This window comes from Salmo trutta, chromosome 31 (assembly GCF_901001165.1).
Source record: "Salmo trutta chromosome 31, fSalTru1.1, whole genome shotgun sequence".
NCBI lineage: Eukaryota > Metazoa > Chordata > Actinopteri > Salmoniformes > Salmonidae > Salmo > Salmo trutta.
In genome coordinates, this window is record NC_042987.1 from 10,499,730 (window position 1) to 10,525,078 (window position 25,349).

The 25,349-nt window shown below is 44.7% G+C and overlaps 1 protein-coding gene across 1 annotated transcript in view; it reads right to left on the reverse strand.

Annotated features, from left to right (window-relative positions):
• mmp14b (matrix metallopeptidase 14b (membrane-inserted)) overlaps positions 1 to 25,349 on the reverse strand; it is a 33,802-nt gene that overhangs the window by 1,791 nt on the left and 6,662 nt on the right. The window contains exons 2-9 of the mRNA XM_029725156.1: positions 10,877 to 11,025; positions 10,545 to 10,667; positions 9,375 to 9,682; positions 8,801 to 8,962; positions 8,451 to 8,617; positions 5,315 to 5,453; positions 4,632 to 4,782; positions 81 to 196 (exon numbers count right to left, since the gene is read on the reverse strand). Of these exons, the coding sequence (XP_029581016.1) occupies positions 81 to 196; positions 4,632 to 4,782; positions 5,315 to 5,453; positions 8,451 to 8,617; positions 8,801 to 8,962; positions 9,375 to 9,682; positions 10,545 to 10,667; positions 10,877 to 11,025 (1,315 nt within the window). The remainder of the gene's footprint in view (positions 1 to 80; positions 197 to 4,631; positions 4,783 to 5,314; positions 5,454 to 8,450; positions 8,618 to 8,800; positions 8,963 to 9,374; positions 9,683 to 10,544; positions 10,668 to 10,876; positions 11,026 to 25,349) is intronic.

Consider the following 25,349-nt stretch of genomic DNA (forward strand, 5'->3'; position numbering starts at 1 on the left):
ATTTGTTTTCTTTAGATTAGGACATAAAAAAGACACTGCACGCATGCATGCACAGACGCAAAAACACAAGGGACGGTTACCTTGGTCTCTGCTCATGAAGCCAGCTTTAATATTGTCTGGGACGCCCTGCCATACATTGATTGGTTTGGGGTATTCAGGGTCCACAGAGCGTGAGTCGTCATTGTAACGATAGTACCTAACATTGGGAGAGACAGATATGTTTCAGTTTAACATGAGTGCATCTGCGTATCTCCAAACCTCTGGTCTGTGCAGACACACACCTACAGGTCTATTGTTCATCCAGAGATGTGGCTGCTCAGCTGGTATGGTCTGAGTTATGAGATGTAAACTAAGCGGGCCTGTGAAAGACAAAGACTCCCGGAGACAGAATGATGTTCTGGTTCTTTTAGCTAAGCCTCTTAATTAACTGAGTTCAGCAGGATAACCAATGTGCAATGAATAGTATAATTGTAGCACTTGTGTTTCTCATCGCTGGTTTTGACTTCTTCAACTCAAATGTCAGAGACCTCTTACAAGCAAAAGTGGCAGTACTTATTTGGGGAATTAGCAAGCATCTTTTGGCCATGACGGAGAAATATGATGTTCCCTTTCAGTCAGTCAACTTCAGTACAACATACTATGGGGAGTTGCATGCTCGCGACTTCGGTTGAAGGATCCACAATCACACCTGACAATGAAATCCATGCTTCGCTGGAAGCCCCGCCGTTGTCAGGTGATAAGCGTGAGGCTCGGATTCATTCCTTCAATTATTTAGCTCTTCCCCTCAGTGTGAACAGGAACGATTCACGCTACTAAAACAAACAATTGGAAAACGAGACTGTTTTACGTTGCACCAACTAAACTGTTCCATAGCGGTAGAGCGTGCTCACCCCGTGGACGTTGGGTGGAGAAGTTGGGTGGAGAAGTTCGTACTTGTTCTCACAAGTTTCCTAATCACAAACAAGTAGTTATTCTTCAATTTGCTATCGCAATGAGTAAGATGGATAAGAAAGCAACAGAGACGACGATGGCTAAGGCGGGTTCGGGGTTGAGATCATGCCCCCAGGCATGCAGTTATAGTATTTCTCTAAAAGATACTAGGATTACCGATGGCGACTTTCCTTTCCCAAATGATGGTACCTCGGCTGGGACCAAGGTGCAGGAAGCAGAGAGAGACTTGAGGCTGTGGTCAGAACAGGTAGAACTAGCATCCCACAGGGAGATAGTGAGATGGCTGCTTCTATACAGTTGAAGTCGGAAGTTTACATGCACCTTAGCCAAATACATTTAAACTCGTTTTTCACAATTCCTGACATTTAATCCTAGTAAAAATTCTCTGTCTTAGGTCAGTTAGGATCACCACTTTATTTTAAGAATGTGAAATGTCAGAATAATAGTAGAGAGAATGATTTATTTCAGCTTTTATTTCTTTCAACACATTCCCAGTGGGTCAGAAGTTTACATACACTCAATTAGTATTTGGTAGCATTGCCTTTAAATTGTTTAACTTCAAACGTTTCGGGTAGCCTTCAACAAGCTGCCCACAATAAGTTGGGTGAATTTTGGCCCATTTCTCCTGACAGAGCTGGTGTAACTGAGTCAGGTTTGTAGGCCTCCTTGCTCACACATGCATTTTCAGTTCTGCCCACAAATGTTCTATGGGATTGAGGTCAGGGCTTTGTGATGGCCACTCCAATACCTTGACTTTGTTGTCCTTAAGCCATTTTCCACAACTTTGGAAGTATGCTTGGCGTCATTGTTGATTTGGAAGACCCATTTGCGACCAAGCTTTAACTTCCTGACTTCCTGATGTCTTGAGATGTTGCTTGAATATATCCACATAATTTTCCCTCTTCATGATGCCATCTATTTTGTGAAGTGCACCAGTCCCTCCTGCAGCAAGCACCCCCACAACATGATGCTGCCACCCCCGTGCATCACGGTTGGGATGGTGTTCTTCGGCTTGCAAGCTCCCCCTTTTTCCTCCAAACATAATGATGGTCATTATGGGTAAACAGTTCTATTTTTGTTTCATCAGACCAAAGGACATTTCTCCAAAAAGTACGATATTTGTCCCCATGTGCAGTTGCAAACCGTAGTCTGGCTTTTTTATGGCGGTTTTGGAGCAGTGGCTTCTTCCTTGCTGAGCGGCCTTTCAGGTTATGTCGATATAGGACTCGTTTTTCTGTGGATATTGATACTTTTGTACCTGTTTTCTCCAGCATCTTCACTAGGTCCTTTGCTGTTGTTCTGGGATTGATTTGCACTTTTTGCACCAAAGTACGTTCCTCTCAAGGAGACAGAACACGTCTTCTTCCTGAGCGGTATGAAGGCTGTGTGGTCCCATGGTGTTTATACTTGCGTACTATTGTTTGTACAGATGAACGTGGTACCTTCAGGCGTTTGGAAATTGCTCCCAAGGATGAACTAGACTTGTGGAGGTCTACATTTTTTTCTGAGATCTTGGCTGATTTCTTTTGATTTTCTCAAGATGTCAAGCAAAGAGGCACTGAGTCTGAAGGTAGGCCTTGAAATACATCCACAGGTACACCTCCAATTGACTCAAATGATGTCAATTAGCCTATCAGAAGCTTCTAAAGCCATGACATAATTTTCTAGAATTTTCCAAGCTGTTTAAAGGCACAGTCAACTTAGTGTATGTAAACTTCTGACGTTGTGATACAATGAATTATAAGTTAAATAATCTGTCTGCAAGCAATTGTTGGAAAAATTACTTGTGTCATGCACAAAGTAGATGTCTTAACCGACTTGCCAAAATCATAGTTTTTTAACAAGAAATTTGTGTAGTGGTTGAAAAACGAGTTTTAATGACTCCACCCTAAGGGTATGTAAACTTCTGACTTCAACTGTATATGGCCCATGTTCAGATGACGACTTGGTGTCTCTGGATGGCTCCAGAGATTTTGCGAGTGACAAAGAGGACTTAGTTCTGGGACAGCCAACTTCTCACGCTACGTGAGTAGCGGTGGAAAACTTAGTATCCAACGCATCATTCATTGAACTGTGCCGCAGGGCGCCTATACGTTTGGAGGTGAAGTGGGCGTGTTCACACCCGCAGCAGAAGTCATGAAGGTTCAGTGGGAAGCACCACCTACCCCTTTTTCTGGATTTCGTTGAAGAATTGACAACAACCTAGTCCAACCCGCATTCAGCTAAGCTGATACTGCATGGGTGTGCCCCCTTCATGGATCTGGAAGGGCTGGAGGGGACAGGGCTGGTGCACACGCCTCAGGTGGATGGCAAGCTAGCTGGCTAACCTATCCCCATTGACTAACTAGGGCGTGGCTAATGCGAATCCTATGCTCCCTAACAAGCACTGTAGCTTTTCGGCTGCTCAGCTGGAGAAGGTATATAGTACAGAGGGGGTGGCTGCCCGATCACTGTTGTCTATCACTATGCTGCAGGTCTACCAGGCCGAGTTGCTGGAGGAGCTGGGCATGGTTTTGGCCGCAGGTGAGCCCCACGCAGAGCTCCTGGATGATATCTGTGTTACGATCTACTTCTTTCTGCACTTGTCCCGGAGCACCGTTCTAGCGCTCGGGAAGAGAATGGGATGGGATCTTTGGCTGATGTTCTCGCAGGTGCCGGAGAGGGACAGACAGATGCACCTCAATGAGCTGATTTCTCCTACAGGGTTGTTCGGTTCGGCCCTAGAGGATATGCACGCCCGGTTTGAGGCCAAAAAGAAGCAGGAAGAGGCGTTGCGTGTTTTTCTCCCTTGGAGGTCCTTTTGGGATGCCGGGGGGGAACCTGACAGGCGGAGCTGAAGGCTGACAGGCGGAGCTCCTTTGGCTAAGCAGGCTGTGCCGGGGGCCGAGCCCAGCACCAGGTCAGACCGTTCTGGTTCCCAGGCGTAATGCCAGTCTGCCTGACACAAGCGCCGCCCCACTTCCAGAGGCGAGGTAAGAGATGGTCCTGCTGGAAGGTGACAGCCCCCATGCACCTAGCTTGGGGATGGCATGAGATCGGGTCCTCACTTACCAGCCTCCCCAAAAACCTGTGGTCACAACAGTACCACTAAGTGGCACTGCCAATTTGGGTATGTCACGGATGGACGAAGCCCTCGAACCCAGAGTGGACCGGGCTTCAGGCAAATGTTTGCACCTAAACACATTTTTTCAACCCCATTGTTTTTGGGTTTCATGAGTGTTGTGTATTCCACATGTGAGTTCAATAAAACATGTCCCTCCTCCACATTCAGACACAAGGTTGTCAAGAGTGGTGGAGAAAAAAAAAATATTTAAAAAATAACCTATTTTTCCAAGTCCATGAGGCCTCAGATGACGCTTTATGGGAGACTCGCTGCCTCCTCCGACTAATGGCGCTCATGCTCAGTGTCGCCCTGGGTAATGCGAACAATGATGTCGGGGTACAGGCTATAACTCATTGTACGCCCCCCACATGATTGTAGATTCTTCAACCAAGTTTGCGAGAGTGCGACTACCCATAGTATGCTATATCTCGTTTCCTTCCTTCAGGGAACAGTAGTTAATGTCATAATGTTACGTTTTCAATGTGCTTTGGTTTAGTGTATACATTTCCACTCCACTCATTCATGTCATGTTGATGTATTCAAACACACAGAGACATTCAGATGTAAAGAGACTTACTTGTTTCCTCTGAAGAAGTATGTCTTGCCGGTGGGGGTGTAGAAGAGGGCGGCATCTATTTTGTCTTTGGGTAGACCACTGCCCATCTCCTTTAGAGACTTGGGATAACCATCCTCCAGAACAGACTCCTTGAAAACCCAATGCCTGTCTCCTACACAGAGAGAGAAAGAATCTGAATGAGTGGTTTTCCTCAGTCAGAATTACAATGTCTTCTATATATCCATGTATGTATCTTCTTCATGGACACTCTTACTGACAGTTGTGGCTGCTTCACGTGCTGTTGTCTGTGCCCAATAATGTTTGTACCATGTTTTGTGCTTCTACCATGTTGTGCTGCTGCCATGTTGTGTTGCTACCATGTTGTTGTCATGTGGTGTTGCTATCATGCTGTGTTGTCATGTGTTGCTGCCATGCTATGCTATATTGATGCCTTAGGTCTCTCTTTATGTAGTGTTGTGGTGTCTCTCCTATCGTGATGTGGGTTCTGTCCTATGTATAGATTTTTTTTAAATCCCAGCCCCCGTCCCCGCAGGAGGCCTTTTGCCTTTTGGTAGGCTGTCATTGTAAATATGAATTTGTTCTTAACTGACATGCCTAGTTAAATAAATGTTAAATAAAATAAAGGTCTATAGAATAGTATTATGCAGGGGTGGTAATAGAGTAAAGAGTAAGGACAGATTTACCCTTGAAAAATACAAAGTTCCCATCATCCCTTTCATAAGCAGCATTGATGTTTGATGGCAGGCCTCTCCAGAAATGGCCTATTGGCATTGGATATCCGTCCAGAACTGCGTTGTTACGGACTCTCCAGAACCACTTATCCTAGAGGAGAGAGAGACATGGATAATACCTGTATAAACTAAATATATATATATATATATATATATATACACTGCTCAAAAAAATTAAGGGAACACTTAAACAACACAATGTAACTCCAAGTCAATCACACTTCTGTGAAATCAAACTGTCCACTTAGGAAGCAACACTGATTGACAATAAATTTCACATGCTGTTGTGCAAATGGAATAGACAACAGGTGGAAATTACAAGCAATTAGCAAGACACCCCCAATAAAGGAGTGGTTCTGCAGGTGGGGACCACAGACCACTTCTCAGTTCCTATGCTTCCTGGCTGATGTTTTGGTCACTTTTGAATGCTGGCGGTGCTTTCACTCTAGTGGTAGCATGAGACGGAGTCTACAACCCACACAAGTGGTTCAGGTAGTGCAGCTCATCCAGGATGGCACATCAATGCGAGCTGTGGCAAGAAGGTTTGCTGCGTAGTGTCCAGAGCATGGAGGCGCTACCAGGAGACAGGCCAGTACATCAGGAGATGTGGAGGAGGCCGTGCTCGCCAGAGGTAGCCTGACTGCCATTAGGTACCGAGATGAGATCCTCAGACCCCTTGTGAGACCATATGCTGGTGCGGTTGGCCCTGGGTTCCTCCTAATGCAAGACAATGCTAGACCTCATGTGGCTGGAGTGTGTCAGCAGTTCCTGCAAGAGGAAGGCATTGATGCTATGGACTGGCTCGCCCGTTCCCCAGACCTGAATCCAATTGAGCACATCTGGGACATCATGTCTCGCTCCATCCACCAACGCCACGTTGCACCACAGACTGTCCAGGAGTTGGCGGATGCTTTAGTCCAGGTCTGGGAGGAGATCCCTCAGGAGACCATCCGCCACCTCATCAGGAGCATGCCCAGGCGTTGTAGGGAGGTCATACAGGCACGTGGAGGCCACACACACTACTGAGCCTCATTTTGACTTGTTTTAAGGACATTACATCAAAGTTGGATCAGCCTGTAGTGTGGTTTTCCACTTTAATTTCGAGCGTGACTCCAAATCCAGACCTCCATAGGTTGATAAATTGGATTTCCATTGATTATTTTCGTGTGATTTTGTTGTCAGCACATTCAACTATGTAAAGAAAAAAGTATTTAATAAGATTATTTATTTCATTCAGATCTAGGATGTGTTGTTTAAGTGTTCCCTTTATTTTTTTGAGCAGTGTATATACACACAGTACCAGTCAACAGTTTGGAAAGGGTTTTTCTTAATTTTTACTATTTTCTACATTGTAGAATAATAGTGAGACACCAACTATGAAATAACACATATGGAATCATGCAGTAACCATAAAAAGTGTTAAACAAATCAACATAGGTTTTATATTCTTCAAAGTTGCCACCATTTGCCTTGATGACAGCTTTGCACACTTTTGGCATTCTCTCAACCAGCTTCACCTGGAATGCTTTTCCAACAGTCTTGAAGAAGTTCTCACATATGCTGAGCACTTGTTGACTGCTTTTCTTCACTCTGGGTTCCCACTCATCCCAAACCATCTCAATTGGGTTGAGGTCGGGTGATTGTGGAGGCCAGGTCATCTGATGCAGCACTCCATCACTCTCCTTCTTGGTCAAATAGCCCTTACACAGCCTGGAGGTGTGTTGGGTCATTGTCCTGTTGAAAAACAAATGATAGTCCCACTAAACGCAAACTAGATGTGATGGCGTATCGCTGCAGAATGCTGTGGTAGCCATGCTGGTTAAGTGTGCCTTGAATTCTAAATAAATCACCAACAGTGTCACCAGCAAAGCACCATCACACCTCCTCCTCTATGCTTCATGGTGGGAACCACACATGCAAAGATCATCCGTTCACCTACTCTGCGTCTCATAAAGACATGGTGGTTGAACCAAAAATCTCCAATTTGGACTCTACAGACCAAAGGACAGATTTCCACCGGTCTAATGTCCATTGCTCGTGTTTCTTGGCCCAAGCAAGTTTCTTCTTCTTATTGGTGTCCTTTAGTAGTGGTTTCTTTTCAGCAATTCGACCATGAAGGCCTGATTCACGCAGTCCCCTCTGAGCAGTTGATGTTGAGATGTGTCTTGAACTCTGTGAAGCATTTATTTGGGCAGCAATTTCTGCGGCTGGTAACTCTAATGATCTTATCCTCTGCGGCAGAGTTAACTCTGGGTCTTCCTTTCTTGTGGCGGTCCTCATGAGAGCCAGTTTCTTCATAGCTCTTGATGGTTTTTGCGACTGCACTTGAAGAAACTTTGAAAGTTCTTGAAATGTTCCGCATTGACTGACCTTCATGTCTTAAAGTAATGATGGACTGTCGTTTCTCTTTGCTTATTTGAGTTGTTCTTGTCATAGTATGGACTTGGTCTTTTACCAAATAGGGCTATCTTCTGTATACCACCCCTACCTTGTCACAACACAACTGATTGGGTCAAACGCATTAAGAAGGAAAAAATTCCACAAATGAACTTTTAACAAGGCACACCTGTTAATTTAAATGCATTCCAGGTGACTACCTCATGATGCTGGTTGAGAGAATGTCCAGAGTGTGCAAAGCTGTCAAGGCAAAGGGTGGCTATTTGAAGAATCTCAAATATAAAATATATGATGATTTGTTAAACACTTTTTTGGTAACTACATGATGTTATTTCATAGTTTTGATGTCTTCACTATTATTATACAATGTATGAAATATTAAAAATAAAGAAAAACCCTGGAATGAGTATGTGTGTCCAAACTTTTGACTGGTACTGTATATTTAGGCAATAAGGCCAGAGGGTGTGTGGTATATGAACAATATACCACGGCTAAGGGTTGTTCTTTATGCACGATGCAACGCGGAGTGCCTGGACACAGTCCTTAGCCGTGGTATATTGGCCAAACCTCCGAGGTGCCTGATATACCCCGGCTGTCAGCCAATCAGCATTCAGGGCACGAACCACCCAGTTTATAAATATACATACAACGACAAAGCTCATTTCAGCTATACATATCTGTAATGAAGTACCTTGAAGACAAACATTTCTCCTCGGAGGATGGCGACGGTGTCAAAGTGTCCCTCACAGATGTCAGGGCCAAAGCGAGGGTTGTATGGGGTGTGAGTGGGTTTGGGTGGGTGGTAAGGTGAGCGTGGGGTAGGTGGGGGAGGACGGGGGCCACCACCTGATCTACCCCCTGCACAGTAGAGGGAGAGAGTAATACATGTAATCCTCTACTACTATCAAGACCTAGGCCCTTCATTATTTTTTCGTGATCTGACTCAAATGAACTTTGCGCCCTAGTTATAGCCTAGATACAGTATAACAACTAACAGTAATTATAATATATGTAATTAATTTTATCTTAGCCTGTGTTCACCATAGATTTTCTGTATTCCCCTGAGGTCATCTTCAGGCAGCTGGAAGTTCTCTGTCTCCATCCACTGGTAGAATGGAGCCATGATGGCGGAGGGGTCGTTGGAGTGCTCCAGACCCAGGGCATGACCCAACTCATGTACCGATACCAGGAACACGTCATTACCTAAGACCAACAGAACTATGTCATCACCATCACATTAAATTGTCCCATTAAATACAAGCTTGTTACAACAATGGTATGTGTGCATGTATAGCAAAAGCACTATTCAAATTCAACTGGCTGGGAACTTCTAAAGTATTGACAATATATCCCTGTGGTAAATAGCAGGCCTCTATGTCACCATCAAAACGAAAAGAGAAAAACTGTATATCATGCATTTTCAGCCACACAAACACGCCCTGGGGATAAGTTCAAAACACACACGTTGGGGCCTGCTGATGGTGTGTTTTGTGGCCTGCCGCTCACAACTGCCCTGGGAGCATGGCAACTCCCAACAGACTGAACCTGACATCCTGCCAGTGAATTTCCCATCACAACATTCCTCTCCCTCTTCCAAACACTCGAGGTCACTCACCTGACAGATCACTGTTGCCGACCGTCCAAGGCTCTGCAGAGTCAAAGTGTGTGTCTCCCCCTATGCCGTTACCGGGGAAGTAAGCATGTGCCAAGAAACCCCCCTCGCCGTCAAAGGGACTGGAGTCACCATGGAAACCCTCACCGAAGAAGAGCATGATGTCGGCAAAGTCCTCCACCTTGTCCCGTATGTGACTGTAGGGGATCTCCCGGAAGCGTAGAGGGGTCACACTCTCCCACACCTTGAAGGCGTTCCTGATAGCCTCATGGGTCTCATACTCCCCCACCTTAGGGGTGTAGTTCTGTATACTAAGAGGGAGAGAGGGAGCCCCGTTAGAGAGAAGAGCACAGTTTGTGACAGAAAAATATAGAAATGGAGGGAGTAAGGAGAAGATGGGGAAAACATTGATGAACTTTACAGCATAATAAATCACTGGGAAATTTTAGAAAATCTGGCTAAGATTAGTATGACTTTACATGACTTCACCATATGGGTTGTGGCTGTTCTTTTCATTGTTACCCTACAGTTGGAGGGATAACTTACCAGAAGGTGAGATCAGTTGGAGGGATAACTTACCAGAAGGTGAGATCAGTTGGAGGGGTAACTTGCCAGAAGGTGAGATCAGTTGAAGGGGTAACTTGCCAGAAGGTGAGATCAGTTGAAGGGGTAACTTACCAGAAGGTGAGATCAGTTGGAGGGATAACTTACCAGAAGGTGAGATCAGTTGGAGGGGTAACTTACCAGAAGGTGAGATCAGTTGGAGGGGTAACTTACCAGAAGGTGAGATCAGTTGGAGGGATAACTTACCAGAAGGTGAGATCAGTTGGAAGGGTAACTTACCAGAAGGTGAGATCAGTTGGAGGGGTAATTTACCAGAAGGTGAGATCAGTTGAAGGGGTAACTTACCAGAAGGTGAGATCAGTTGGAGGGATAACTTACCAGAAGGTGAGATCAGTTGGAGGGGTAACTTGCCAGAAGGTGAGATCAGTTGAAGGGGTAACTTACCAGAAGGTGAGATCAGTTGGAGGGATAACTTACCAGAAGGTGAGATCAGTTGGAGGGGTAACTTACCAGAAGGTGAGATCAGTTGGAGGGATAACTTACCAGAAGGTGAGATCAGTTGGAGGGGTAACTTACCAGAAGGTGAGATCAGTTGGAGGGGTAACTTACCAGAAGGTGAGATCAGTCTTATCCCATTTCAGGCCCTGGATAGCGTAGCGCTTCTTTCTCAGGTTACTCTTCAGCTCAGTCCCGAACTTGTCTGGAACTCCACAGCGTGGCCGCTTCATTGCCCTGGCAAACACAAGTCAGGGACTAGTCACACAAGAGTCGAGTAGAATCTCTGTCTTGGAAACCGGCCTTTGTTTACAGCACCCTGAATCAGTGATTTCTCACAAGTAAGGCCATTAGTTTTTAATGGCCAAGTTATAAGCTCCTGGTCCTACAAACAGGGTAATATGGTCCTGAACTTGCAACAGTTGTTTAGCGTGAGAGGCACTCACTCTACAGTTTCGGGGTCAATGGAGCCGGTGATGGTCAGGCCGTAGAACCTCTGCATGGCTGCGATGGCTGTGGTGATGGAGTGAGGGGAACGGGCAGCGTGTGTCCGCAGGTCACCTGGGGGCAGGTAGCCATACTGCTGCAACCACACCTAAAACATGGAACAGGAAGAGGCTGTAATGTTAAAACGTCCTGAATGGTTGAAGAATGAATACACTACAGACAAGTCAGAAATACTGTATCCAGTAAAGTATATGGATTCTGATTCAACGTCTATCGTTGCATCTATAGGATATGAATGTTGGCAAATAAGGCTGAGTAGACTTGATACACATTCCACAATGACTTAAAGAACAAATTACAGTTGAAGTCAGAAATTTACATACACCTTAGCCAAATACATTTAAACTCAGTTTTTCACAATTCCTGACATTAGATCCTAGTAAAAATTCCCTGTCTTAGGTCAGTTTGGATCACCACTTTATTTTAAGAATGTGAAATGTCAGATTAATAGTAGAGAGAATGATTTGTTTCAGCTTTTATTTCTTTCATCACAATCCCAGTGGGTCAGAAGTTCACATACACTCAATTAGTACTTGGCATCAATACCTTTACATTGTTTAACTTAGGTCAAACGTTTTGGGTAGCCTTCCACAAGATTCCCACAATAAGTTGGGTGAATTTTGGCCCAGTCCTCCTGACAGAGCTGGTGTAGCAGAGTCAGGTTTGTAGGCCTCCTTGTTCGCACACGCTTTTTCAGTTCTGCCCACAAATTTTCTATGGGATTGAGGTCAGGGCTTTGTGATGGTCACTACAATACCTAGACTTTGTTGTCCTTAAGATATTTTGCCACAACTTTAGAAGTATGCTTGGGGTCATTGTCCATTTGGAAGACCCATTTGCGAACAAGCTTTAACTTCCTGACTGATGTCTTGAGATGTTGCTTCAATATATCCACATAATTTTCCTTTCTCATGATGCCATCTATTTTGTGAAGTGCACCAGTCCCTCCTGCAGCAAGCACCCCACAACATGATGCTGCCACCCCCGTGCTTCACGGTTGGGATGGTGTTCTTCGGCTTGCAAGCCTCCGCCTTTTTCCTCCAAACATAACGATGGGCATTATGACCAAACAGTTATATTTTTGTTTCATCAGACCAGAGGACATTTCTCCAAAAAGTATGATATTTGTCCCCATGTGCAGTTGCAAACTGTAGTCTGGCTTTTTTATGGCGGTTTTGGAGCAGTGACTTCTTCCTTGTTGAGCGGCTTTTCAGGTTATGTTGATATAAGACTCGTTTTAATGTGGATATAGGTACTTTTGTACCTGTTTCCTCCAGCATCTTCACTAGTGTAATGGAAATTATATGATTAAAGGTTTGACTAAATGATTTCACCCTGAAACCATGTAACTTTGTGAAATGTATTAGACTTATAAGTATTATTAATGTGTTAAAAACTATAATCCAATACTGTGTGTGAGTAGACTGTTTAAGACTAAGACACTGTTACTATTTCAAAATGTACAGGGCATAGTTGATAAGACGAGCTTGTGAAAGGAACAGGAAAATGGGCCTCCCTAAGTTAGGGAGGGGAACAACTGCCCGAAAATGGCTAGGCTGGCAAAAGATAAGGAGACAGGTGGTCTGTGTACTGTGGAAAAATACAGCCGCCTAAAGCGGGGTGGACTTCTCTACTGATGTAAGTTTATTTGTGTGTGTGTGTGTGTGGTGATATAACAGGCTGTGTGCATTGTATGAATTTTAGAGCTCTTGTAAATAAACATTCTGATCATTGTAGGCTGAGTCTCAGTCTGTTTCTTTCAACCGGAACCTTACACCTTCTGGTATACAAACTGAGTAGTTAAATTGAAGTTCGGTTTAAGAACATTGATAACTTAATACCCGTATCAATTGGTCCTTTGAGCCGGATCCAAAATCTGTCCCTGTCTTCCTAAGGTAACACGCCGAAAACCGTGCACGGGCGGGTCATTGACTCGTAAATTAAAGACCTGTCCCCTGAAATTGGGGTTCCATAACAGGCCGGTAAATATATAAGGTCGACAGAGACGGTGACGGAATCCAACCTACATTGCTTTTCCCAGCCTACAAGACGAAGGTCAGTAAATCTTTATTTACGCGGATTTGGGGGAATAATACCTGTATGATTGCATGTGATGGGGAAGGGAGTTAGTGTAGTCTAGGTGTTAAACGCCGAAATATCCATTGGGGCATTCTAACCTGGTGACCTGTCTTTAGAATTTTGTGTAGAGAACCCTGATATAGGTAGTATTCTATGCAATTGGAAGATAGGAATTGGGTGTAGAGCCACCTAGGCAATGTGTGGGGGGGTCCGTAATGACCCTAGGTATCTGTGACCACTACCAATGTAAACTATCTAATGTTGAGACCTAAAGGCTAAACTGGTCGATATACATTAGGCAAGCTAATGCGCTGAGATCTAAAGGATAACTGATCTAGAGTATATTAGCAGGGAGGGTAGTCGAGATCTACAGGATGCGCAAAAAACAGGTCTGACTATTCCATGGAAGGAGGAAGCACACACACATAGATTGTGAGAAGTGAAAAGCACACACACATAGATCGTGAGCATAGAGTGTGAGCACCCACATAGAGAGGAGTGACAAACACATAGATTGTGAGACACATAGATTGTGATACACATAGAAGTTTTCAATTGAAACAGAGTAAAAGTACACACACATAGATTAAGGATAATAACAGATTATAGAAACACACGCATAGATTGTGCAACCTAATAACAAATAGTTATTGAGTAACCATGAGTAGTCTTCCCTGTGGCTCAGTTGGTAGAGCATGGTGTGTGCAACGCCAGGGTTGTGGGTTCGATTCCCACGGGGGGCCAGTACAAAAAAATGATACATATGAAACATATGAAATGTATGTTTTCACTACTGTAAGTTGCTCTGGATAAGAGCGTCTGCTAAATGACTAAAATGTAAAAATGTAAGAAATGAGTAGGAAATCCTCAAAGGAGGTGCAGGAATTAACTGGGGATGAGTGATATATGGAATTAAAATACAAAAGAAATATGTACTTCGGTCCAAAGTGGAGGAAGAAATATGAATTTGATGGAAGTTTGAATGTAGAAAAGTTGGGACTAATGTAAGACAGATTTACAAGGCATGTGGAGAGAATGTAGATAAACAGCGAGTAGAGGGGTTAGAGACAGCAAGGGTGTGGTTAGCCGAAGCGAGGAAGCGAGCAGAGGGTGAAAAGAAAAAGGAAGTTGCTAAGAAGTAAGTAGCCAAGAGTATCTAATGGCCACTCTAGGAGAAATAGCTGAGAAGGGTGGAGGTGAGAAAAACAAAAAACTCTGAAGAGAGAAGACAGAGAGGGACCTAAATGTTACAATTGTAGCAAGCCAGGACATTTGGCCAAGGAGTGTGAGGAACCATGCATGCACTGTGATAAGGTAGGCCACAATCACGGAGACTGTAGAAAGGATAGGAGAGAGGGTCAAAGGCAAGAACAGAGGGAAAAAGGTCAGGTGCCTACAGCCAGACTCAGAGGAGGAATAGAAAGAAGCAGAGCATCTGATAGTAACTCTCAAGGTAATTGTAGTTAAGCATAAAGGAGGCTGCTTCAAGGAAAAGAAAAGTAAGAAAGAACAGACAGGAGCAGAATATTTGATCGCCACTCTTGGGGAAATTGCAGGAAAGAACAGGAAAGATTTTAAAGAGAAAGGGGGAAACAGGGAGAGTAGAAAGTGGATAGAACCCGAGGACAGAAAGTGCTACAACTGCAATAAAACAGGCCACATGGCAGAGGATTGTAAGGCCCACCAAGGACCAGTAGACAGAGACAGTTTAGGGATAGACAGAAGAGGGAACGTAGGCGAATGAGAGAGCAAGAGGAGTCCGAGGATGAGGAAGAACAGGCATGACTAGATGAGGGGAATGACAGTGAGGATTCAGAGGTTAATTCAGGAGTTCATGCTTTCTGAGGATGTAACAGTGATGATGGCTATGGGGCTTCCTATCAAACACTTTGAGAGACTGGTTGCAGACTGAATGGGTTTTAATGTTGTAAAGCAAGCTTGGGCCAAATTAGTCAAGTAGTATGTAGGGGAGTTTCATAGATTTGAAGTACAGTATTGTGACTAAGTGTAGCGTATGGTCGATTAAATACAAATAACCATTGAGGAAGTTTAAAACTAATGATTGGAGGGAGTACAATGGAATTATAAGTATTATTAGGTTTTGTGTGTAGTCAACGGTTGGGTTTCTGAATCAGTGTAGTAGAATGAAATGCTGACCAACTGGTTGTCTTTTTCTGGGAAAAGCAGTGCTTCATTGTCTCTCGTTGGAATGTTTCCTAGAAGCCACGATATCACACACACACATGGAATCGTAGAAGTTTTGTTTTCTGAGTTTTAATTAAGTTCTGGGAACCTGGGATATAACATGTGGATAATGTTTGAAGGTTTTCCTTTAATTTGTCTAAAATAGTAAGAAATATGCCTGCCATATGAGTTCTGTTATACTCACAGACACCATTCAAACAGTTTTAGAACCTTCAGAGTGTTTTCTATCCAAATCTACTAAGTATATGCATATTCTAGTTTCTGGGCCAGAGTAGTAACCTGTTTAAATTGGGTACGTTTTTCATCCGGCCGTGAAAATACTGCCCCCTAGCCCAGACAGGTTAAGTAAGTTTATCTGATACTCTCAATGATCCTGGATCATCACCGATGTCATATATCCCTGTCCTGTTGGTTTAGAATATGTCCTAAACACTTAACCTAAATCTTACCATTATTAACAAGAAATTTGTGGAGTGGTTGTTAAACGAGTTTTAATGACTCAAACCTAAGTGTATGTAAACTTCCGACTTCAACTGTATCTTCCAATTTATATTTTCATATGTTTTGGCTTGCGTGAGAAACACAAGGTCCACAGACAGGCAATGGTCATTCCAACGAGTAACTATACAAGTATTCAAACATAAACAGTACTCTTCAGTGGCTGTGTCCAGACGGATGAAACTAAGGCCAATTTTACCAAAGCTGACACACTGAAACCAAACCAGGACAAAATGGCACCATACAAAGACAGCTCAGATTTCACTCAAGCCCTTGTAGGGAAAAGCCCAAATCTTGGTAGACAAAACTTAACAGTGAAACTAAAAACATTCTGTAGGTAAAAGATTAACCTACATCACTATAGATCTAGACTGGCCTCACTTTCCAGGCTTCACCTTGTGAGATTACAGTGTCTGGGGCTACACTAGAGAAGGGGCTGAATGATTACAGTATATATTTGACCTTGCATTTACCTGGAAGCTCATCAAACTCTGGTGCCTCCCTCTCTTTATCTGTGGCAGAACCAGTGGCTGGGTTCCAAACCTCTCCCATACATTTTCAGCTCTGCCCTTTCTATCCCCCACCCCCAAAACAGGAGTTGGAAACAACATTGTGGCTAATGTGAGGAAGGTAAACCTAAGACCCACCTATCTAATATTCTCTACTGAACACACCCTGACTTGAACATTGTCAATAAGCTAGCAATAAGTTAGCACACACCCAGGAAGTGTTTTTCACAACTTTAAAATATGGATTGTTTGGCTGCATGTTTGACCTTCAACTATTCAGCTCTTTTGTTGCGTTATCTATGTCAGTGTATTGTGAAACAGCACAGTCAGTCAGTCATTTTACTGAGATTTTCTCTGTGATCCCATACAAACCAAAGGCGAACCCCCTCCCCCCATTCCCGTCTCTCTGTCGTCTTCTCTCCACACTCCTCCTCCCACTCTCCCTCTCTTTTATCTTACGGAAAACCCAGAGGCCTGAGGGTAAATAATTGTGAACAACCACACCCAGTGCACAGTCAGTACATCGTTAGTGTACAGTAACTGCCTGGTAGGTTATTGTACATGTTCCAGGAACATAATGAAAATATGAACAAAAACAACACTTTTAATTAACTAGCAATGATGTCATTTCAGCATTTTCTTTGTATCAAACTGTACACCAGTTATATGTCAGCAGTTTCATTATACTGTGTGTGTGGGGGGAACTCACTGTATTACAGTATTGTAAATCCGTATGAAGGAGTGAGGTGGAGAGAGGTAGATGAGCATCATGAAAGAGAGGGGGATGTTGAAGTGTGTAATTAATGGGTTATGATGGTTTAAATATAATGGAGGTGGGAGGACATGTCTAGAGGAAGAGTTTGTTTCGGGACAAGTTTAAATTCTATGCATGGTATAAGGCCACAGCAGCGCTTTCACAGGCCACTATACCTTTTGTTCGTCTTTTATCTGGGTCTTTCATAGTGTATGTTGTTGGACTGTATTTAAAATGGATGTACGTGCAAAAGAGCCATTCAGTAACACTGAACACTTCTTTCAACCATAAGCCTAGTGAGTCCCACTCCTCCCATATATGGTCCCATTGGTGGGTCCATAAAAAAAACATCTTTAAGTGTTATTCACTGTACGGGTACGCTACTTCTGACTGTAGCAGTTTTGATCACCGAAGCCAAAAGAGTGGGCAGTAATAGTGGTCCCTTTATTTACTTTAGTTGAGTGAGTCAGACCTAGTATTTAGACTTTTACATAAACAAAGTAACAAACGAATAGGCCTACACATTTTAGAGGTAAGGATGTTCCCTGACCTTAAAAATGAGTTCGAAGGAAGTGTGTGCGTGCGTGTGTGTGTGTGTGTGTGTGCATGTGCACTCGCGCCCCTGCATAGAAATAGAGAAAGATGACTGAATTACATTTCAAAGAACAAGAAAAAACGAAGTCAGTTGCTCCGTTTGCTCTGGGCCAACGGAAATAAAACTCTGGTCGACAGTGAAGGCGCCTTACAGGGAATATGTCTCAGTGCTCCAGATTACTGATCAACGTTGTGTGCCCCAATGACTACACACAAACATAACAACTGATCATGAGAAAGAAGGCTCATAGCTCATAGCTAAATACACAATATACTGGCACAATGATCTGGCCCATACAAGACACTTGGTTTAGGAGCTACAGAACAGACTATTACAAATCAGAACACACACTCACACAAACACATGATCAGAGTCATTAATCATAAATGGGTGTGTCTGGGTGGTGTTGCAACATTATGTGGATGTTACTGATTGGCCTCCCTGACCTCTGACTCTTCTCTACCTAAGTGTGTATGGGATTGCCAGCTGCTGTCTAAGCAAACAGTCCTCTAGCTAGCCAACGTCAACAAGATTGAGCAACAGATGAAGTAAAATCTGAAAAACATCCCACTGATGCCAAAGTGCTTTCAGCATTAGCCAATCTGTTTGCATATCTGTACTTCGTCATAACAGAGAATGCTCTGCTCAAAAGCAAAAACAAGAAAATGAAGGAGGTGGTCAAAGTTTAATCTCCTTCATTATCGTATCATTACCAACAATTGGGGCCAGAGTTTTTTTTATGAATAGATGACTTGACCTATCATAAGGTTATAACTAAGATCTAAGAGTCTAACTAAGAGTATTTCCTGTTCAGGTCATATGGTCAGGAAACTTTCCTGGTCCCTGGGATGTAGGCTGATGGCCATGTTTGTACCCAGCAGTCCTGCATGAGGAAGTGTACTATGCATATGTGACCTATGATTAACATGGGTATAGCCTAATTGCACCATTCATAAACCTAAACTGTTGTGTTCCCAAATTGCATTATCACAATTACTTATTTTCTCTTCCTTCTTGTGGGTATGACCTCCTTCCCTCTTTTTCTCTCTCCTTCCTGTTGCATTCCGTCATCTCCCACTCATTCACATTTCCATCAGACTGGTTCCCTCTTTGTACTGGCTGACCCTCCGCCTTCCTCCCCCTTCCTGTGTCATTCGCTTTGTGTATTGTCATTGTCAGGCTGCAGGCGTATTGCCACAGTGAGACCAATACAAGGTGTTTTCAAGCAAAGAGGAAATCCTCTGCCCACATTCTCGCTTTCCCTGAGGCCACAATATATGACACACCTACCTTCCATGCTCTGACTGGTACTATGGTCTTTAAACAGCTGCATTGAGCCCAGTCAAATTGGCTATTACACAGACCTGCAGATCTTGATTTACTGTTCATTTAGGGTATTATCTCTCTCTCAATACTAGTGAGCGTTCTGGTGCAAAGATTATGGCCAAACGTCACTCAAATTACCAGTAGTAGTATATTTGGATTGTTGGTGAGTTAACCCAAATGTAGAACAGAAACAGTGAAAAGCTGTCAATTGGAACTGAGTTGTTAGACTATAGCATTCCAAAAGTCTGATGGCACTGGCGCCCAAATAACATATGGCCCATATCCGTGGACATCATACTGGTAGGCTATATACCAGACTAGCTCAATTGCCAATTTCTCAGCCTCTGTGTATCACAGAAACACTTTAAATTAATAGCACACAAATGTTTATAATAAAGTGGCTATGGGTGAAATTTATATCTGTCCAAACATACAAAAACATCTATTTTGAAACATACATTTTGACTATAAATGTGTGGCCAGCTCTAGGATGAGTCTTGGTGGTTCCAAACTTCTTACATTTAAGAATGATGGAGGCCACTGTGTTCTTGGGGACCTTCAATACTGCAGTAATGTTTTGGTACCCTTCATCACATCTGTGCCTCAACATAATCTGGTCTCGGAGCTCTATGGACAATTCCTTCAACTTCATGGCTTGGTTTTGGCTCTGAGATGCACTGTGGGACATTATGGGGACATTATAGACAGATGTGTGCCTTTCCAAATCATGTCCAATCAATTGAATTTACCACAGGTGGACTCCAATCAAGTTGTAGAAACATCTCAAGGATGATCAATGGAAACAGGATGCACCTGAGCTCAATTTCGAGTCTCATAGCAAAGAGTCTGAATACTTATGTAAAAAAACAGTTTTTGCTTTGTCATTATGGGGATTGTGTGTAGATTGGAGGATTTTAATTTTACTTTATCAATTTTAGAATAAGGTTGTAACGTAAAAAAATGTGGAAAAAGGGAAGGGGTCTGAATACTTTCCGAATGCACTGTAGGCAGTCAACGTTCAAATTCATCCCAAAGGTGTTCGATGGCGTTAAGATCAGGGCTTTGTACAGGCCAGTCAAGTTCTTCCACACCAGTCTCGACAAACCATTTCTGTATGGACCTCACTTTTTGCACGGTGGCATTGTCATACTGAAAAAGGAAAGGGCCTTCCCCAAACTGTTGCCACAAAGTTGGAAGCACAGAATCGTCTAGAATGTCATTGTATGCTGTAGCGGTAAGATTTCCCTTCACTGGAATTAAGGGGCCTAGCCCGAACCATGAAAAACAGCCCCAGACCATTATTCCTCCTCCACCAAACTTTAGAGTTGGCACTATGCATTCGGGAAGGTAGCGTTTTCCTGGCGTCCGCCAAACCCATATTCATCCGTCGGACTGCCAGATGTTGAAGCGTGATTCATCACTCCAGAGAACCCGTTTCCACTGCTCCAGAGTCCAATGGCGGCAAGCTTTACACCACTCCAGCTGACACTTGGCATTGCGCATGGTGATTTCACGAAGCTCCCGACGAACAGTTATTGTGCTGACGTTGCTTACAGAAGCAGTTTGGAACTCGGTAGTGACTGTTGCAACCAAGGACAGACAATTTTTACACGCCACGTGCTTCAGCACTCGGCAGTCCCGTTCTGTGAGCTTGTGTGGCCTACCACTTCACGGCTGAGTCGTTGTTGCTTCTAGACTTTTCAACTTCACACTAAGAGCACTTACAGTTGACCGGGGCAACTCTAGTAGGCCAGAAATTTTAAGAACTGACTTGTTGGAACTGTCACAACTTCCACCGCAGGTGGCTCCTCTCCCTGTTCGGGCGGTGCTCGGCGGTCATCGTCGCCGGCCTACTAGCTGCCACCGATCCATTTTTCCTTTTCGTTTGTGTCTGTCTGATTTGTTTACACCTGTGTCCTATTAGTTGATTTCTGTGGGTTTATTAACCTCCGCTGCCTGCTATTCTTTGTGCGGGATTATATGCTGGTGTTGCTCTGCTGGGGGGGGGGGGGGTGCCTGTTTGCGCCACGGGTTTTTTTCCCCTCGCGGTCGTGTTTTACCGTGTGTAGAGTATTTTGGAGTAGAGGTTTCTCCTCCGTGTGTTACGTTTATTTCCCTGTGTGAGGCGACTTCGTTGGGTGTGTTTTCCCACCTGTTGTTGTCGTGTTTGGGACGTTCAATAAACTATTGTGCTCTGGAAATTCCTTGCTCTCATGCGCCTGACTCCTGCACCTGACTCCTGCACCTCTTCTTAGGAGGAACGTAACAGGAACATTCATTGTTCAGAGGAGACTGCGTGAATCAGGCCTTCATGGTCGAATTGCTGCAAAGAAACCACTACTAAAGGACACCAATAAGAAGAAGAAACTTGCTTGGGCCAAGAAACATGAGCAATGGACATTAGATCAGTGGAAATCTGTCCTTTGGTCTGATGAGTCCAAATTTGAGATTTTTGGTTCCAACTGCCGTGTCTTTGTGAGACACAGAGTAGGTGAATGGATGATCTGCGTATGCGTGGATCCCACCATGAAGCATGGAGGAGGAAGTGTGATAGTGTGGGGGTGCTTTGCTGGTGACACTGTCTGTGATTTATTTAGAATTCAAGGCACACTTAACCAGCATGGCTACCACAGCATTCTGCAGCGACACACCATCCCATCTGGTTTGTGCTTAGTGGGACTATCATTTGTTTTTCAACAGGACAATGACCCACATCACACCCCCAGACTGTGTAAGGGCTATTTGACCAAAAAGGAGAGTGATGGAGTGCTGCATCAGATGACATGGCCTCCACAGTCACCCGATCTAAAACCAATTGAGATGGTTTGGGATGAGTTGTTGGGATGAGTTGGACCGCAGAGTGAAGAAAAAGCAGCCAACATGTGCTCAGCATATGTGGGAACTTCTTCAAGACTGTTGGGAAAGCATTCATCATGAAGATGGTTGAGAGAATGCCAAGAGTGTGCAAAGCTGTCATCAAGGCAAAGGGTGGCTACTTTGAAGAATACATTTTTTTTGGGGGGGGGGGATTACTAGATGATTCCATGTGTTTTTTCATAGTTATGGCTTCACTATTATTCTACAATGTAGAAAATAGTAAAACAAAGAAAAAGTCTTGAATGACTAGGTGTGTCCAAACTTTTGACTGGTACAGTATATGCTTATTTTGGGGAATGTAAACCATTTGACTGTTACAAAAGGTTAATAAAATAAAAAGTGTTAATGGTCGACAGACATTATACCAATTTGGCACTTTAAAGCTAAAAATATTGTATGTTATTTGCACTTAAGGTTAACAGCAGGGCCTATTGTTTTATATCAGGTAAGAGCATCACAATGCATAGTTTCAGAGGATATTGCCAATCTAACTATTCAAAAATGGATTGCTGTGTTCAAATGGGCAGCAGGTAGCTTATCGATTAGACTGTTGTGCCAGTAATGTGAAAGGTTGAAAGCTGAATTCCGGGAGGTGAAAAATATGTCGATGTGCCCTTGAGCAAGGCACATAACCCCAATCACTTTAGGGTAGCTGTTAACTCTGATGGACCTGGCAATAAGCCAACAATCCCTGTTATTTCTTTTCGAGTGACCTCCCAAGAGTTGTGCGGCGCCTTGCACGCTCAGGTCCCATCCCAGCATGAGCAACAGCAGTCGGGCATTCCCTCTATCCGAAGTGCCATTCCTCGACCACGACACCCGCAAAGTAAAGAAAGGCCCGGTTAGTAAAGGCCCGGTTTAAAAATATAAAATTGTTTAAACAGCCATTTTCATTGATGAAAGCTGCACATTCTTTACTTGCTTCTTGACTGACATGATTGTTACGCGGAGTGGAACAGGGGAACCCAAGAGCAGACTCAGATGAGGAGACTGGAATGAAGTAACCAAGCTATTTATTGAAACACAGGGGGAAGATGGAGCGCAGGCCAGGGGAAGCTCGGGCGGGTTGCAGGAAACTAGGTGCGGAGGCTGAGGCTGGAGCGACAGGGTTTGGGACAGGGTAAGCAGGTCTGGAGTGGAATCCAAGGGAGTAGTAGAGTGGGGAGTCTAAGGCAGAGTAGCAGGATGAGGAGATGTGGGACTGGAGACAGGGACCAGAGTGGGGAGAACTGTAGCGGAGAGGAAAACCGTGTCAGGCAAGGAAAACAGGCACAACGGGATCTAAATAGTAAAAAACGGCTAGAAACGTGGACTGACTGAGCAGAGATTATGATCTGGCAGTGTGGAAGTGGCAGAACTGAGTATTTATAGAGGTCTTGATTATGGAACAGGTTGCAGCTGGTGGGGATCTGCTCTGTCTCCAGCACACATGTCTCTTCACACAGAGAGAGGGAGAGAGCACTGGGGGAGTGGCAGCAGGTCAAGGAGATACAGGATGAGCAGTAGAGGGTGTGGTAGGAGCACCTTTACGCCCAACCAGGCTTATCTGGGTGTGAGGTATAGAAATCATGTAAGAGGGATGGGTCCAGAATGTGACTGCGGGGCACCCAGCAGCGCTCCTCTGGCCCGTATCCTTCCTAGTCCACCATGTACTGCTTCCGCGACCCCGACAGCGCACATCCAAAAGCCGCCGGAAGGTATAGGGAGGATGGTCATCGATGAGCCAAGGGGGTGGAAGAGCTGCTGAAGGAGGAGACAGGGGACTGGAGCAGACAGGTTTAATCAGGGATACATGGAAGGTAGGATGGATCCTGATAGAGGCTGGGAGTTTCAGGCGCACTGCAGAGGGGTTAATGGCACGGTCAATTTCAAATGGACCACTGAATCGGGGGGAAAGTTTATTTGATACCGCCTTCAATGGCAGGTCCTTTGATGAGAGCCATACCTTTTGACCTGGGGTGTAGACTGGGGCTGAGACCCGGCAACGGTTGGCTTGGGACTGGGTCATCGGACGCACGAAGAAGGGCAGCCCGAGCCTTCCTCCAGGTACAAAGACAACAGCGCAGATGGTCCTGGACAGAGGGAACCGCAACCTAAACCTCTTGGGTGGGGAACAAGGGGGGTTGGTAACCCAGAGCACACTCGAAAGGTGACATACCTGACGAAATGTTGGTGAGGGTGTTGTGGGCATATTCAACCCAGGGTAGCTGAGCGCTCCAGGAGGAAGGGCTAGCAGAGGTCAGTCTCCATCTCTTAGTTGGCCTTTTCGGTCTGGCCGTTGGTCTGGGGGTGATATTTACATTTGACATTTTAGTCATTTTAGCAGACACTCTTATCCAGAGCGACTTACAGTAGTGAATGCATACACGTCATAAATTTTTTTCTGTACTGGTCCCCGTGGGAATTGATCCCACAACCCTGGCTTTGCAAACACCATGCTCTACCAACTGAGCCACACGAGACCAGAATATATCTAGAAGAAAGACTGACATTGATACGAAGAGCTGAACAGAAGGATCTCCATACCTGGGAGGTAAACTGGGGTCCCCTACCGGAAACGATGTCAGTGGGAATGCCATGCAGACGAAACAGATGGGATACTAGCAGGTCCGCAGTCTCCCTGGAGGACGGGAGCGAAGTGAGCCACTTTGGAAAACCTGTCAATAATGTCCAGAGCTATGTGTGACCAGGGGCAACTGGGTATGGGAAGAGGGTGCAGCAGCCCGGAAGTGGGTTTAATGGAGGTTTTGTTCCGAGCACAAACCAAGCAGGCTGAGACAAACTCCTGGACATCTCTCTCCATGGTGGGCCACAAGATGCGCTGACGCAGGAAGGCGAGGGTCAGGTTCATACCAGTGTGACAGGTGAGGTGAGTAGAATAGCACCACTGAAGAACATCAGAGCGACCACAATCGGGAACAAACAGAGCATTCCTAAGACCGTTACCCGGGTCAAGCTGGTTCGGCTGAGCCTGGCGGATACGGGACTCGATTTCCCAGGCGATGGCGGCAATGATGCAGGTGGATGGTAGAATGGCTTCTGGCTTGGTACCCGTGTTATCGGTGGTGAACTGGCAGGAGAGGGCATCAGGCTTGGTATTCTTTGAACTGGGGCGATAAGTGTGTGTGATATTGAATCTACCGAAGAACAAGGCCCACCTGGCTTGCCGGGAGTTCAAACGTTTGGCAGTCTGGATGTAGGACAGGTTTTTATGGTCAGTCCACATGATGAAGGGGGGGGGGGTGGGGTGACAGAGCCCTCCAGCCAGTGACGCCATTCCTCAAGAGCCAGCTTAACTGCCAGGACTTCCCGGTTTCCGATGTCAAAATTCCTCTGCAGGTGAGAGCTTATGGAAAAATAATGCACATGGGTGGACCTTCTGATCAGAGGGGAAACGTTGAGACAGAACAGCACCTACCCCGGTGTCAGAGGCGTCCACCTCCACGATGAACTGGAGTCCTGGGTCGGGCTGAGTAAGGACCGGAGCAGAGGTGAAGCGACGCTTGAGTTCCAGGAATGCTGCCTCTGCCTCAGGAGTCCAGTGGAATGGAGTGCAGGTGGAGGTGAGA